This window comes from Myodes glareolus, chromosome 25 (genome assembly GCF_982192425.1).
Source record: "Myodes glareolus chromosome 25, mMyoGla1.1, whole genome shotgun sequence".
Classification (NCBI taxonomy): domain Eukaryota; kingdom Metazoa; phylum Chordata; class Mammalia; order Rodentia; family Cricetidae; genus Myodes; species Myodes glareolus.
Genome location: NC_142050.1, coordinates 27,821,559 through 27,836,346, shown reverse-complemented (window position 1 = coordinate 27,836,346; position 14,788 = coordinate 27,821,559). Strand labels below are relative to the sequence as shown.

The 14,788-nt window shown below is 39.8% G+C and overlaps 1 protein-coding gene across 1 annotated transcript in view; it reads right to left on the bottom strand.

The window, feature by feature from the left end:
• Positions 1–10: 10 nt before the first annotated feature.
• The window catches only part of Strip2 (striatin interacting protein 2), a 42,421-nt gene continuing 27,643 nt past the window's right edge, over positions 11–14,788 (bottom strand). Inside the window, exons 18-21 of the mRNA XM_085683909.2 lie at positions 13,898–13,964; positions 3,704–3,808; positions 3,170–3,374; positions 11–2,355 (exon numbers count right to left, since the gene is read on the bottom strand). Coding sequence (XP_085540035.1) covers positions 2,105–2,355; positions 3,170–3,374; positions 3,704–3,808; positions 13,898–13,964 — 628 coding nt within the window. The 3' untranslated portion in view covers positions 11–2,104. The remainder of the gene's footprint in view (positions 2,356–3,169; positions 3,375–3,703; positions 3,809–13,897; positions 13,965–14,788) is intronic.

Genomic DNA, 14,788 nt, shown 5'->3' with positions numbered 1-14,788 from the left:
AAAGACCAAATTTCTAGTTCCAGGTTTTTTTTTTTATTAAAGTGTTTGGTGAGATGAACAATATCATCAACACAAACTTCAATAAAATATTCAAAGATAAAGTCCCTATTTTATAAATCATCCAAATAGCATGCTTCTACTTAGAAATTATAATCACCATTAAATTTAGTTAATCTGACGCCATTCCTAATCACATACATCAGCTCAAATCAGAAGCTAGTCACAGCAAGTTGTAGGGGGAAAATTGATGTGACTTGAAACTCATCATTTCTCCTTGTAAAGTAGTTTCTTCATCTGCATTGAGAATTAATTTTCTCGAGTAATAAATAACAAAATGTGATATATTAAAGTCTGGCATACGTCTGTGCCTCTGGAAGCATTCGGGTGTGATTTTTAAAAGGCAACTTATTTTTTATTTACACAACTAATAGGATACAACTTCAAAATAGATTAGTGATTATTCTCTTTCCTAGAAAAGTATCTTTTTGCTCAAATATCATTAAAATCACAGTAGCCTGATCCTAGATTAATAAAATTGCCTGATGTTATGTTCAGTAAACTGTTTGAAAAGAGGATTGCTGTCATGGTTTGATAAAATTTGCAAATTATTTTAAGACATGTCAACTATTACATATTATATTTTTGTCACTTTTCCATAGTAAGAAATCCTGCTACCCACAACACAGAGGTACTGATTGTTCTTTTGGATAGTGCAGGGTCTCTATCATGCCCTACAAAAGAGTAAACAAGCTAGTTTGGACCAGCTCTCTAGGAATAAAGTGCCCTTGTGCCATCATAAAAAGACTTGGTAGTGTCTGGGCAGTGGGGAGACTAAAATGAAACAGTGCAGATTTAAAAAACCCTTAGTTTTGGAAGTGCGATTTTGCTGTAAAGGAGGAGTTGAGACATCTGCCATGAAACGTGCGACACTTCTGGCACAAACCATATCGAAACTTCTAGCAGAAAAATAAAAAGGTAAAAAATAACGAACGTGGAAGAAAAAAATATAAACTGTGATGCTGCAGCTTTTAATTTTAAAAAATCAGCACAAATGGACAAACACTAGCAAACAGAACCTTCTCTAGCCAACTTGTCATTTAAGAATGCATTGGCTAGAGGTGTGGCCCATGCCTATAATCCCAGCAATCCCAGCGTTCAGGAGACACCCACAGGAGGATCAGTACAAGTTCAAGGCCAGCTGGCTACACAGTAAGTTCCAGCTAGTCAGGGCTACATAGCCAGGTGCTGACTCACACAACACTACCCTCCCCTCACTCAAGTGAAGATCTGGGGTTATATCAGGGAGTAACTTTCTGTGGTCGGCCATTTTAAAATAAGTAATTTATGAAAAATGAGAGATACTTTTTGAGAAGGCCGTACTATTATACATTAGTTGTGGTTCTTTCCAAATGGTAAAGGGGTCTATGCACTATACAGAATACAGAGGAGATATTTTTACATTGAACATAGATCTCTTCAGGAAAAATACAGTATACTTTTCTATATCATGCAGTGTTTGGAAACAATCATTCTTTAGAAAGGTGCAGTGCTCTCAAGACATCTCGGAGCTAATGAGTATTTTATAAAGAGGAGTGTCACAATCTTAATGTGAAATAGCCTAAAGTTGGTTTTGCTAAATAATAAGTCTCAGGCATTTAGAGTGAGCAAGAAGAAAATTTGCTCGTTTTATGGCCTGTACCTATCCCACTGCTTGAGATGAATGCCATGGGTCAAATGCCATAATAAATTTCCTTTCACTATTGTGACCAACAGAGGCTAGCCTGGTTCTAGGCAAGATTAAAGCAGGTTCTGTCAACGAGCCTGCCCAGGACTGATCCATCAAGAGATTTCAAGCTAACTAGGTACCGAGCTGAGCCTAGGGCAAGATGATCCATGTGCTTTGACTCAGGATCCCAGCCTTGCATCACCTTCAGGCCTAATGGCATCCAGAATAGCTCCGAGCTATGCCGGATCTCTGCTGGATGTTGGGCTGTAATGCCCATTGATAAATGCTAGAGTTCAATATGAAGTTTGAAGGGGCAGGATAGGCAAAGCATACTTTTTGGAGCCAACCTCCATCTATGAGATGCTTTGTGACAAGAGTTTAGTGATTCTGAAGCAGCTCCTCCCAACAGATGGGCTGTGAAAACACCTCTCTCTCCAGCCAGAGCTCATAGGAATAGTGGAAATCTTCAGGCAGATCCAGCCTCTGCCCCAGCACACTCTGTAAGCAGTTATCCACAGGTGAAAATTCTGAGTCTTGTGGTTTGTCATACCGGCGGCTGTTAAAAGCCTCAATGTTGGCCCTCAGGGTGCACTCTTCTGCTTGGAAGTCCCATGGCCTGGCATCGATGTCTGACATAGGAAGAGAGGAAGAAGATATATACAGCTCAGAATATCACTCTCTTCCACAGAGCATGGTCTATGGCATTCTATGAATTCAATGAAATGGTTCAGAATGGTTTTTGAGAACAATGTATAAAGTAGATATGTAGCATGCTCACAGTTTTAAAAAGTATACATATGATCACATATGAACTAATATACACAGAAATCATCTTTGGAAGTAGTAGAAACTGGAAACTAGTTACTCCTGAGAAAGGAGATGGGAGAGCTTTGTATTGTAATTCCTTGTTTCTAATAATTATGCCATTCAAAAGAGCAATTGAGCCTTTAATTGAGTTTTTCCTAGGGGATGAAAATTTCCCATTTGAATAGAATCACCTCTCAAGGAAGGGGAGATTGGAGCAGGAAGAGGCAAGTCTGGACCAACTCAGTTGGGCATGGTGGCACATGCCTTTAATTCCAGCACTTGGGAGTCAGAAGCAGGCAGATCTCTTGAGTTTGAGGCCAGCCTAGTTTACATAGTGAGTTCCAGGCCAGCCAAGGTTACATAGTGAGACCTTTCCTCAAACAAAACAAAAAACAAAACAAAACAAAAAACCCAAAAAAACTATAAGTAGGCAAACATTTTACCATATCATAAAATTTGTGTCATATTTAGGGGCTGGGGAATTGGCATGAAGACCCGAGTTTGAATGACTAGCACCTACATAAAAGCCATTTATACCCCCAGTGCTGTGGAAGCAGAGACAGGCTCATCCCTGGAGCTCAGTGGCCAGCCAGCCTAACCAAACTAACGAGTTCCAGGTTGATCAAGCACACTCACCATTCCCATAAGCCCAGTCATCATTCATGCGGTGGCGCACTTTCTGGTAAATGGCTGACATAGTCTTCATATTGCTTTTCCTCCACTGGCGCCCAAGGTACTTGGTTTGTATCTTTAGCAGCTTCAAGACATAAAGTTGTAGCATGGCCTGTTTGACTTTGAGGGCTCTCTTTAAGATTGGAGCTGATTTAAACACCACCAGCATCTGCCCAATGAAACACAGACATCATCATGTGAAATTTTTAGAATTTCTAACTCAGACAATACAGACAAACCTGGCTATTCTATGAGACCCTGAGTATCTAAGGTCCAAACTCCTTAAGAATTAGTCTTCAAGAATACATAAGAACTATATAAGGAGTTTGAGGCTAGCCTGGGGTAGTGAAACACTGTCTATAGTGAGAATTAGGAAGTGCGAAAACCTATGTGTCATTCACCAGCTATCTCCAGATCTTTCCAAGTAAGCCATCTACAAATACTAATGATTAGAAAAGTCAGTTGAATGGATACGTCTGTGCTCTAAAGTCCACTTACCATGGTCCTCGAGTGCTTCCATTTGGTCAGTTTGTTGAGCAGTCTCAGGAGGTTGATGCAGGAGAAGAGGTTCCTCCAGCAGAACTGGCTATTGTCTCCAGCTTCCTGAAATAAGGGACATCCATCATGATCTCTCAGTGCCCACAAAGCTTCCATTTTCCTAGAAGATTGCATGTTCTTGTTGTTTGGTTTAGGTGACTATTCCAGCATGAAATGCTGCCTGTTTATTGCCTGCCCTTTGCACACCTAATCTCACTTCTGAGGGCATAATATCCTTCCTATAGCTGGGCTGAGCGTGTAGCTCAGTAATAGAGTACTTGGATAGCATGTGCAGAGCTGTGTGCCTAAATCCCAGACAAACCAGACAAAAATAAACAGAAAACGGACACTCAACTGACAACCCTGCGAGACCCTCTACCCAGAGCAAGTATTGGTTAGCTAGACCTTACAAAAACACATGTATCACAACACGTGTTTATACTATAACACACATATATTATATAGAGTGCATACCATGCCTATAATCCTAAGAGGCAGAAGCAAGAGAATTTCAAGTTTCAGGCCAGCCTGAGCTACATAGTGAATTCAAGGACAGTCTGGACCACATAGTAACAAGGCCATGTCTCAAAAACAGCATTGGGACGTCAGGATGGCTCAGCTGATAAGGGTGCCTGCTGCCAAGCTGCTAAACATGATGACCATTTAGGGCATCATCAAGGCAATACTAGGGTCCTAGTCTCAAAAGGGTGAGGAGCTGAAGAGATGGCTTAGTGATTAAGAGCACTGACTACTCTTCCAGAGGTCCTGAGTTCAATTCCCAGCACCACATGGTGGCTCACAACCACAGGATCTGATGTCCTATTCTGGTGTGCAGAGCACTCATATGTAAAATATAAACAAATAAATAATTTTAAAAAATCTTCTCACAGCCCACTTAACTGAGCCAAACCAAATAAAAACAACCCAGGCTATGCCAATTGTCTAGATAATCCAGATGACTAAGGGAAGAACAGAATTTGTCTTCGATTTTCAACTGAGAAAAAGAGTTTGGTTTGAGTCTGAGCACTAAATGGGATTCGGGTGTTCTCGTGAAATTCAGTCATCCACAGAAGCAAAAACTAAGGCCCAGAGAGGGAAAGAGTCTACAGAACAAGACCACACATAACTGTGAATCCAAACATGGCCCAACCATGATAAACGCCAGGTTTCTACTGAATTTGGAGTCTTTTTCCTGTTCCATTTCTAGTTGCATTCTGGAATGCTAAACACTGAAAGCATTACTGAAAGACATTATCTTTGATTTTTCTCTTTGTCAAAGTCTTTAAGGCTGTTGGATAGAGACACCTACTATAATCTTTAATTCAAATCAGCAGAAGGTAAATGTCTATAGAAAAATAAGAATAAGAAAAATAGTGAGGTTCTCTTTTTAAAAATTATTTAGGACTGGGGAGATGGCTCAGGGGTTAAGAGCATTGGCTACTCTCCCAGAGGACCTGGGTTCAAATCCCAGCACCCACATGGCAGCTTACAACTGTCTGTAACTCCAGTTCCAGGGTATCTGCAACCCTTGCACAGACATACATGCAGGCAAAACATTAACATATGTAAAAATAAATAAATATTTATAAATTAATGTGTATGTGTGTATGCCTGAGTACCAGAGGAGGTACAAAGAAGCATCAGATCCTTGGCACTGGAGTTACAGATGGTTGTGAGCCACCATATGGGTGCTGGGAATTTTCTGCAAGAGCAGCCAATGCTCTTAACTGCTGAGCTATCGCTGCAGTCTGGAGACTCTGCTTCAAAACAGAATATCTGATTGATTTGATAATGAAATAGAGCCTTTAAAGAAGGGCTTGCTAGGTGTGAAATCTAATCCATGTGAAACCCCGTCTGTCACAGCTTACGGAAGTCCGTCAGTAATGATTCTTGATTCTTACTCTCAGATTGCAAAGGAGCACTGCACTAAGAAGCCGACATTATTGTTAACTAAGATCCACCAATGGCCCTTTCACTAATGAGGTTTCTCTAGCCTATCGGAAAGCTGCGCAAGGCTTAGGTCCAGTGGCAAACAGATCGTCACCCTGTTTCTGCTCTTTGCTTTGTGCCACAGATTTTCCATGCCATGTCTCCACTGCACTTACTAAAAGAATTTTTTCCCCTGCTGGGTTAGGTCTTAATTCCTAATGATTGCAAATTAAAAACTACTTTTTGGTGAATGATTCTTCATTGTTTTCTTTTTTTAAATTTATTTATTTGTTATGTATGCAATATTCTGTCTGTGTGTATACCTACAGGTCAGAAGAGGGCATCAGACCTCATTACAGATGGTTGTGAGCCACCATGTGGTTGCTGGGAATTGAACTCAGGACCTTTGGAAGAGCAGGCAATGCTCTTAACCTCTGAGCCATCTCTCCAGTCCCCATTGTTTTCTTTATTATGGTTCACATAACTGAACATGAAACCACACTTCCAATTTTCTTTTTCTGTACCATTATAGGATAATTCCCTTACCATGTGGACTTCCAACAGGTTGCTGCTGGATACAGGATCTAGATACAGACATGAAGGAGAAATGGGTCTCCAGTGGAGTGAGGGGTAAAGGAGAAACTTTCAAGATCACCCACTGAAGATATTTTAGTAAACTACATTATAGAAATTGTGACCAAGAGGGAAAATGATATAATGCTTAAGGAGTTTTTAATTATGGGCCTTCCTCTGTATAAATATTTCATGGAAAATGGATATGATGTTACGTTCATATTACACGCATGCTAAGGAACTAACACTAAAGGAACTGATGGTTTGAAATAGTGATGATTATTATGAGAACAAAAATTTTACTTATTTTGTTTTTTGGATTCAGGGTCTTACTATATAGCCTGGGCTGGTGTGGAACTAATTGTGTTGTCCACGCTAGCCTCAGACACAGAGTAATTCTCCTGCCTCTGCCTTTTGATTGCTGGGATTATGGATGTGCACAACCATGCCTGACAAGAAAAAAAAACTAACTTTAAAACTTTTTTTGCATTTATTTGTTTAACTGTAGTATGTGTGTATGTGTGGGTGTGGAGGTCAGAGGACTTAGCACTCACCTTCTGCTATGTGGGTTCTGGATTTGTGCTTACTTTCTCAACATCTCGTTGCCCTCCCCAGCCCTTCTTTTAAAGGATCATAATTGGTTAAACAGCATCTGAAAGTAATGCTACCCCAAAAAGAAAACCCAAATAGAAATATCTGAAACATCTGACATCCTGGTGGATTAGGAAGTTGTAAAAACTTTGATAAGGATTAATAAGAGACTTGTTATATAAATTTAAATGAAGTAAACACAGTTTGTCTTTTTAAACAAAAACCAATTCCAAATTTGAACAGTTTTCTAATGCTCCATCTTTTAATCATTAACTTTTGAATTCTATTCCCTAGATCTAAAAGGAAAAATTCCAAACATTTCTTTGGAAATGACTAGTCATACAAATTCTGATTCACTGCTAACTTTCCATAGTCCTTTAAAAAGCTTTGCTTATCTCCTTCACTACTCCACCTATGTCCTCATAGGTGGTAATACCAGGCCAAGACAATGTCTTACAGTGGTGTTCCATGACTTCATAAATATGACCCTGTCCTTATTCCTTCCTCTTTACTCTATAGGTGTGCCAGCCACTTGAACACCCATATACAGGTACTTCCACTTCCTGATGCTGGGATTACAGGTGCTCCCACTTCCCGATGCTGGGATTACAGGTGCTCCCACTTCCCAATGCTGGGATTACAAGTGCTCCCACTTTCCGATGCTGGGATTACAGGTGCTCCCACTTTCCAATGCTGGGATTACAGGTGCTTCCACTTCTTGAGTGCTGTGATTACAGGTGCTTCCACTTCCCAAGTGTTAGCATTACAGCTGCTTCCACTTCCCAATGCTGGGATTACAGGTGCTTCCACTTCCCGATGCTGGGATTACAGGTGCTTCCACTTCCCAAGTGCTGGGATTACAGGTGCTTCCACTTCCCAAGTGTTAGCATTACAGCTGCTTCCACTTCCCGATGCTGGGATTACAGGTGCTTCCACTTCCCGAGTGCTGGGATTACAGGTGCTCCCACTTTCCAATGCTGGGATTACAGGTGCTTCTACTTCCCGAGTGCTGGGATTACAGGTGCTTCCACTTCCTGAGTGATGGGATTACAGGTGCTTCCACTTCCTGAGTGATGGGATTACAGGTGCGTACCACCAGTGTTGGGGATCAGGACTTCCTGCATGCCAGGCAAGCATCCTACCAACTCAGTTTTATCCCTAACCCTTAATTCATTTTTTGAGACATAATCTCATTATATAGCTCAGGTTAGCCATCTTCTAGCCTCAGCCTCAAGAGTATTAGGATTATAGATCTATAAACTAATACCTGGCAGAAGAGACTAATGGAGCTGGTAGGATGGTTCAGCAGGTAAGCATGTCTGCCACTAAGTTTAACCTGAATTCAATCCCCATGACCCACATAGGGGAAGGAGAGAACTGACTTCCACGAGTTGTCCTCTGACCACCACAAGTATATAAATAAAATAAAACTATAATTAAAAAATTTAAAAATAAGTTTAAAGAGTCAGGCATGGTGGCACATGCCTATAACCCCATTGTTTAGGAGGCTAATTTAGGAAGGTAACCCCAAATTCGAGGCAATCCTGGTTATTTAATAAATTTGAGGCCTGTCTAGGCTATAACATAAAACTGTATAAAAGAACAAAGCAGATTCAGCGCAATGCCCATCAAAATCCCAGCAAAATTCTTTAAAGACCTTGAAAGAACAGTACTCAACTTCATATGGAAAAGCAAAAAACCCAGGATAGCCAGAACAATCCTGTACAATAAAAGAACTTCTGGAGGCATCACAATCCCTGACTTTACTACATAGATACAGTACTGAAAACAGCCTGATATTGACATAAGAACAGACAGGAGGAACCGAATAGAAGACCCGGATATCAATCCACACATCTTTGAACACCTGATCTTTGATAAAGAAGCAAAAAATATCAAATGGAAAAAAGAAAGCATATTTAACAAGTGGTGCTGGCATAACTGGATATTAACATGTAGAAGAATGAAAATAGACCCATATCTATCACCATGCACAAAACTCAAGTCCAAATGGATCAAAGACCTCAACTTAAAGCCAGCCACACTGAACCTTACAGAAGAGAAAGTGGGAAGTACACTTGAACGCATTGGCACAGGGAACCACTTCCTAAATTGAACACCAGCAGCACAGACACTGAGAGAAACAATTAATAAATGGGACCTCCTGAAACTGAAAAGCTTCTGTAAAGCAAAGGACACAGTCAACAAGACAAAATGACAGCCTACAGAATGGGAAAAGATCTTCACTAACCCCACATCAGACAGAGGTCTGATCTCCAAAATATACAAAAAACTCAAGAAATTGGACACCAAAAGATCACATAATCCAATAAAAAAAATGGAGTACAGACCTAAACAGAGAACTCTCAACAAAGGAATCTAAAATGACTGAAAGACACTTAAGGAAATGTTCAACATCCTTAGTCATCAGAGAAATGCAAATCAAAACAACTCTGAGATTCCATTTTATACCTGTAAAAATGGCCAAGATCAAAAACACTGATGACAATTTATGCTAGAGAGGTTGTGGAGAAAAGGGAATACTTCTGCATTGCTGGTGGGAATGCAAGCTGGTACAGCCCCTTTGGATGTCAGTGTGGCGATTTCTCAGAAATTAGGAAACAACCTTCCTCAAGATCCAGTAATACCACTTTTGGGTATATATTCAAAGGATGCTCAATCGTGCCACAAGGACATGTGCTCAACCATGTTCATAGCAGCTTTGTTTGTCATAGCCAAACAAAACAACCTAAATGCCCCTTGACCAAAGAATGGATAAAGAAAATGTGGTACATTTACATAATGGAGTACTACACAGCAGAAAAAAATAACGACAGCTTGAATTTTGCAGGAAAATGGGTGGATCTAGAAAACATTGTTTTGAATGAGGTAACCCAGACCCAGAAAGACAATTATCACATGTACTCACTCATAGGTGGGTTTTAAACATAAAGCAAAGAATGCCAGTCTACAAACCTAGACAACAATGTGGACACTAAGAGAGACTTACATAGATCTAATCTACATGGGAAGTAGAAAGTAGAAAAAGTCAAGATCTCTTGAGTAAATTGGGAGCATGGGGACCTTGGGGGAGGTTTGGAGCGGGGAGGGGAGAGGCAGAGAGTGGAGCAGAGAAAAATGTAGAGCTCAATAAATATCAATAAAAAAGAAAAACAAGAACAAAGCAGAACAAAACAAAAGTAACTGAATAAACAAGCTAAGTAGCAGAAAACTATACATGGTAGCACATTCTTGTAATCTCAGTATTTAGTTTATTGAGACAAGAGGATTCCAAGTTCAAAACCAGCTCAACCTATATAGTGAGTCTGGGTCAGGCTGGTGTAGTGGTACATTATTTGTATTTTTTGTTGTTGTTGTTTTTGGAGACAGGGTTTCTCTGTGGCTTTGGAGCCTATACTGGAACTAGCTCTTGTAGACCAGGCTGGCCTTGAACTCACAGAGATCCACCTGCCTCTGCCTCCCAAGTGCTGGGATTAAAAGCCACCATTGCCTGACTATTTGTATTTTAATAAATAAAATTTGCCTGAAGATCAGAGAGCAAAGCAGCCATACAGGCCAGGCAGTGGTGGCATACACCTTTAATCCCAGGACTCAAGACAGAGGCAGAGAGATCTCTGTGAGTTCAAGGCCACCCTGGGCTACACAAGATAAAATCTGTCTAAAAGAGAAACAGAGCTCACACAAAGGTGATCCCAGCACTTGGGATCACACCCCTTTAATTCCAGCACTAGGGAGCTGGAGACAGGAATGATATGGCTGGCAGAGAGAGGAATATAAGGCAGGAGGAGGCAGGAGCTCAGTGGATTGTGGAGTCTGAGGTTGATGGAGAGCATTGCAGGATCGCCCCTTTGTCTGTCTAAGCCTTGGTAGAGGTAAGATCTCTCTAGTGGCTTGGCCGCTTTGCTTTTCTGATCTTCAGTTTGAACCCCGATATCTGTCTTTGGGTTTTTATTATTTGTGCTATAGGTTGGGCTATACAAAGATACTCTATTTCAAAATACAAGAAAAAATTAAGTAATAGAATATAGTGAATAGCTGTTACTAATTATCTCCTCAAGAATGTTTATTGGTGCTGAGCTAAATGGGAGTATATTGTATCTGCTTAGCATGTACTTGGGTTTATATTCAATACCATCAAAAAAGAAGTTGTCTAATAAAATCCTACCATGAACATGTAAATTTAACTACATTAAGCAAAACACATACACATATATATGTAACAGGTTTAGATACAAATATGTTTGTTAATACTGTTTCTATATAAATGATTGCATATATTTTAATTGTAGTAAAATATAAGCAGTTTATATGTAAGGTGATAGAAGATATTTTTATTTTATTCTCCATACTTTTTTTGTGTTTTAATTTTTTTTACTAATTTTGTAATCTGGATAAAAACTTGAAGTTATTGAAAGCAAATAACATATACCAAAGTAGTATATTTCTCATTCTTGCAATTTGGTGAGTCCAAAATGAGACAAAACTTACTAGCCTTTTTTTGGTTACAGAAGTTATTCATTTAGGTAAATAATTTACTATACTGAGAACCTATTGGAATAAATCTGCTAGGTACCAAAATCACACTGGGTTGGAGAAGCACTTATATTTTAAGAAAAAAGTGGTTACTAAACAAAACCACCAGATGCCACTATTGTTTCACCAAAAAGACTAAAATAGCCACTATGACTTTTAATTAACTCGACAAATGCTTTTGCCTTTTCTGGATAATAATTAAGTCTTAACAGAAGGCATGACCATATAAATAATTATATGGTCATATCTCAAAAGGTCAACCGGAAGTGATGTGAAGGTTTAATTCCCACCAGTTCCTATCCAGGAACTAATGGAGTTGGAATGGAGACAAGATACACATTGTTATCAAGGAAAAAATTAGGGGGCTGGCAAGATGGCTCAGTGGCTTGAGACACTTGCCAAACCTGATGACCTGAGTTTGATTTCTGAGACCCCATGGTGGAAGAAGAGAATCAGCTCCTGTAAGTTGTCCTTTGACCTCTGCACCTCTGCTGTAGTGTGCATGTACTCAGCATACTAAATAAACAAAATGAAAATGTAATAAAACTTTTTTAATTTAAAAAGTAATGTACTTGTGCCACAAAATTTGAATTTATATTTTAAAATATTAATAGGAGATTTTTTTTGTTTTTTTGAGACAGGGTTTCTCAGTAATAGCAGAATTTTTGTTTGTTTTGTTTTGTTTTGTGACAGGGTTTCTCTGTCTTGCTTTGACTATCCTGGAACTTGCTCTGTAGACCAGTTTGGCCTCCAATTCACAGAGATCCACCTGCCTTTACCTTGTGAGTGCTGGGATTAAAGGTGTGTGCCACTATGCCCAGTCAACAGTAGAATTTTAGTGTTATTATGTACCATTGTTAATGGGTTAAAATATATTCTTCTTTCCAAATTTTAATCTCAGGGATATACTTTCCTACACTCTCTCTTTTAAGTGTATGGGTGTTTGTCTGCATATGTATGTCTGTGCACCATATGCATACAATGCCCTTAGAGGCTAGAAGAAGGCACCAGATCTAAAACTAGAATTACATATGGCTGTGAACTGTCATGTGGGTGCTGGGAATTGAAGTCAGGTTCTCTCAATGAGTAGCCAATGCACTTAACCACTGAGTCATCTTTCCAGCCCCAACTGTGCTATTTCTAACTGTAAAGTCTTAGGAGTTAATTTCTCCAGATATAAGATAGTAATATTGGGCAGAGTGTGGTGGTATATGCCTTTAATCCCAGTACTAAGGAGGCAGAGACAGGCAGGTTTCTGAGTTCAAGGCCAAGTTCTAGGATATCCAGGGCTATATAAAAAGATTATCTCAAACAAAACGGATGAACTTCATAGAGTTGTTTTACAGATTTTATATTACCATGTTAATAACAAAGGCTAGATAAATTATAAGATCTCTGTAGGAATAAAAACCTTTCAGCTTCCTTGGCTGCTCAGACCATATTTAAATAAGACAGGGATTCTGTTTCAGTAGCAAAGAATATGCTAGGTATAATGGTTCAGGACATGGATCTTTTGATTCATGTCTAACTTGGGGTCTGTCACCTATGAGAAGAAGACTGAGACATGTCACTTCATCCATGAGCACTCATGTTTCTCATCTTTGAAATATTAGGGAGTTGGATAAAATGGTTCTTGACATGCCCTGCCCCCCCCCAAAAAAACCTACTCTGAGTTTATAAAACCTGTGCCGCAGGAGAAATGTTTCTATTTTTACACAGTGCTTTTCTGATTCAGCACTTTGCAGATATTAAAGGTGCGGGACAAAGGGCTGTAGCATCCATGGGCAACATCATTTAGCATTATTTAAATACCAGACATAGTGTTAGGCTATAAGGATATAAAAATAGAAGATGGCCCTATCTCTCCCTTCTAAGAGTCTGCAGTCAAACTGAGAAAGTTATGGAAGCAGTTTATCTGAGGAGCAGTGGCAACACAGGATAAAGCAGATGCCTTATCTTAAACATGATTTAGGCCAGGCAGTTTCAGGGATTTCAGAATAGTTCAGAGGAACTTTTCTGATTTGCCTAGACCTGCTTCAGAATGTAGCTCTTCCTGGGCTATCCTTCAGTAGTTATACAGAATTTTGCCTCAGCAAGGCAAGGAATTTTCTAAAATATTTAACTCCTGGGCTTGATAACTAACATGAAAATGAGAAGCAAATTGCTTATAGCGCAACATAAACATGGATTTTTATGTGTGTGTGATACATCAGAAGAGATTCTTCAACTATTTAGCACAGATATTATGTTTCAGTCTTATTATCTTTCCAAATTCCCTCTTTTTCTCAGTTATTTTCACTGACTTTTTCCTCTTCTGTATAAGCTAGGCTCAGCTTTTCCAAATCCTCAGCAGCTTTAAACCCCTGCCGCCTTTGTGCCCTTGCCAATAGGCCTCATTGATCTGATACTCCCAAACCATGGCATCACAGGGCTGGAGAAGACACGAAAACGCAAATGCCAGCCTCTGTCATCAGTCAGTTCAAAGACCACAAATCCTCATCTGCTTACCAGACTCTCGGTAGTAAGCTCTGGCAAATCCTGGATGGTACAGCATGGGTAATCCAGCACCGAGATGCTACAAGATGCACAGATAAGAGACAAGCTTTAGGTAAAGGGCAGCAGCAGGAAATGGTGCCTCTGAAAAGGGCAGGAATTATTCCTCCCCAACAGACTCCATGTGTCTCTCAAATTGCTTAGTGACCTCAGCTGAAATTGAGGGCACCAGTACTGGGCAACTCTAACTCCAATCTCATCTCAGTCACAGAGGAACTGTGGAGTTCTTTTAAGATGTTCCTACTTCATAGATGCAAAAAGTTAAAGCAGAAAGGCAGCCCCTTTCCTTCTTAGCTCTCTTAGGTTCTTCAGGGAATATGTAAACTTAAGTGCATCTGCCTCTGCATTGAACTGTGTATGTGAATATATTAACATTTCCAGAGATGCTGCCCAAATGCAGTCTACTAAATGATAACCTGTGGATATGAAGATGAAAAGATCTCTTGTGTTTCTCACCCGGTCCTTCTGAAAGTCAGGACCTCTAGGGGTCACTGCCAGTGCCACCCTAGAGGAAGCCTGAAGCACAGGGCAACTTATAGCACGGCTAATCAAACATTAGCTCAAAATGGTATAGAATAATGTCTGTCCTCAATCAGAGGGAATTACAGGAAAGCCACAAGCTCTGCAGTGAGCCCAGAGAATGGGGCTTGGGTCACAAAAGGAAATAAGGTACCACATAATAATAGGGCGTGGTCAATAAGTGGCTGTTTTTTCCCCTCTCCCCTCTACTAGTACAATGTGGAATTTGGGCTAGCTAATTTCTAATGTTCCTTCTGTTTTTAAAAGTCAATAAAATTTCAGCACTAATCTATCTGAACTAGTACAGTTGGAGATAGGTAAAGGATG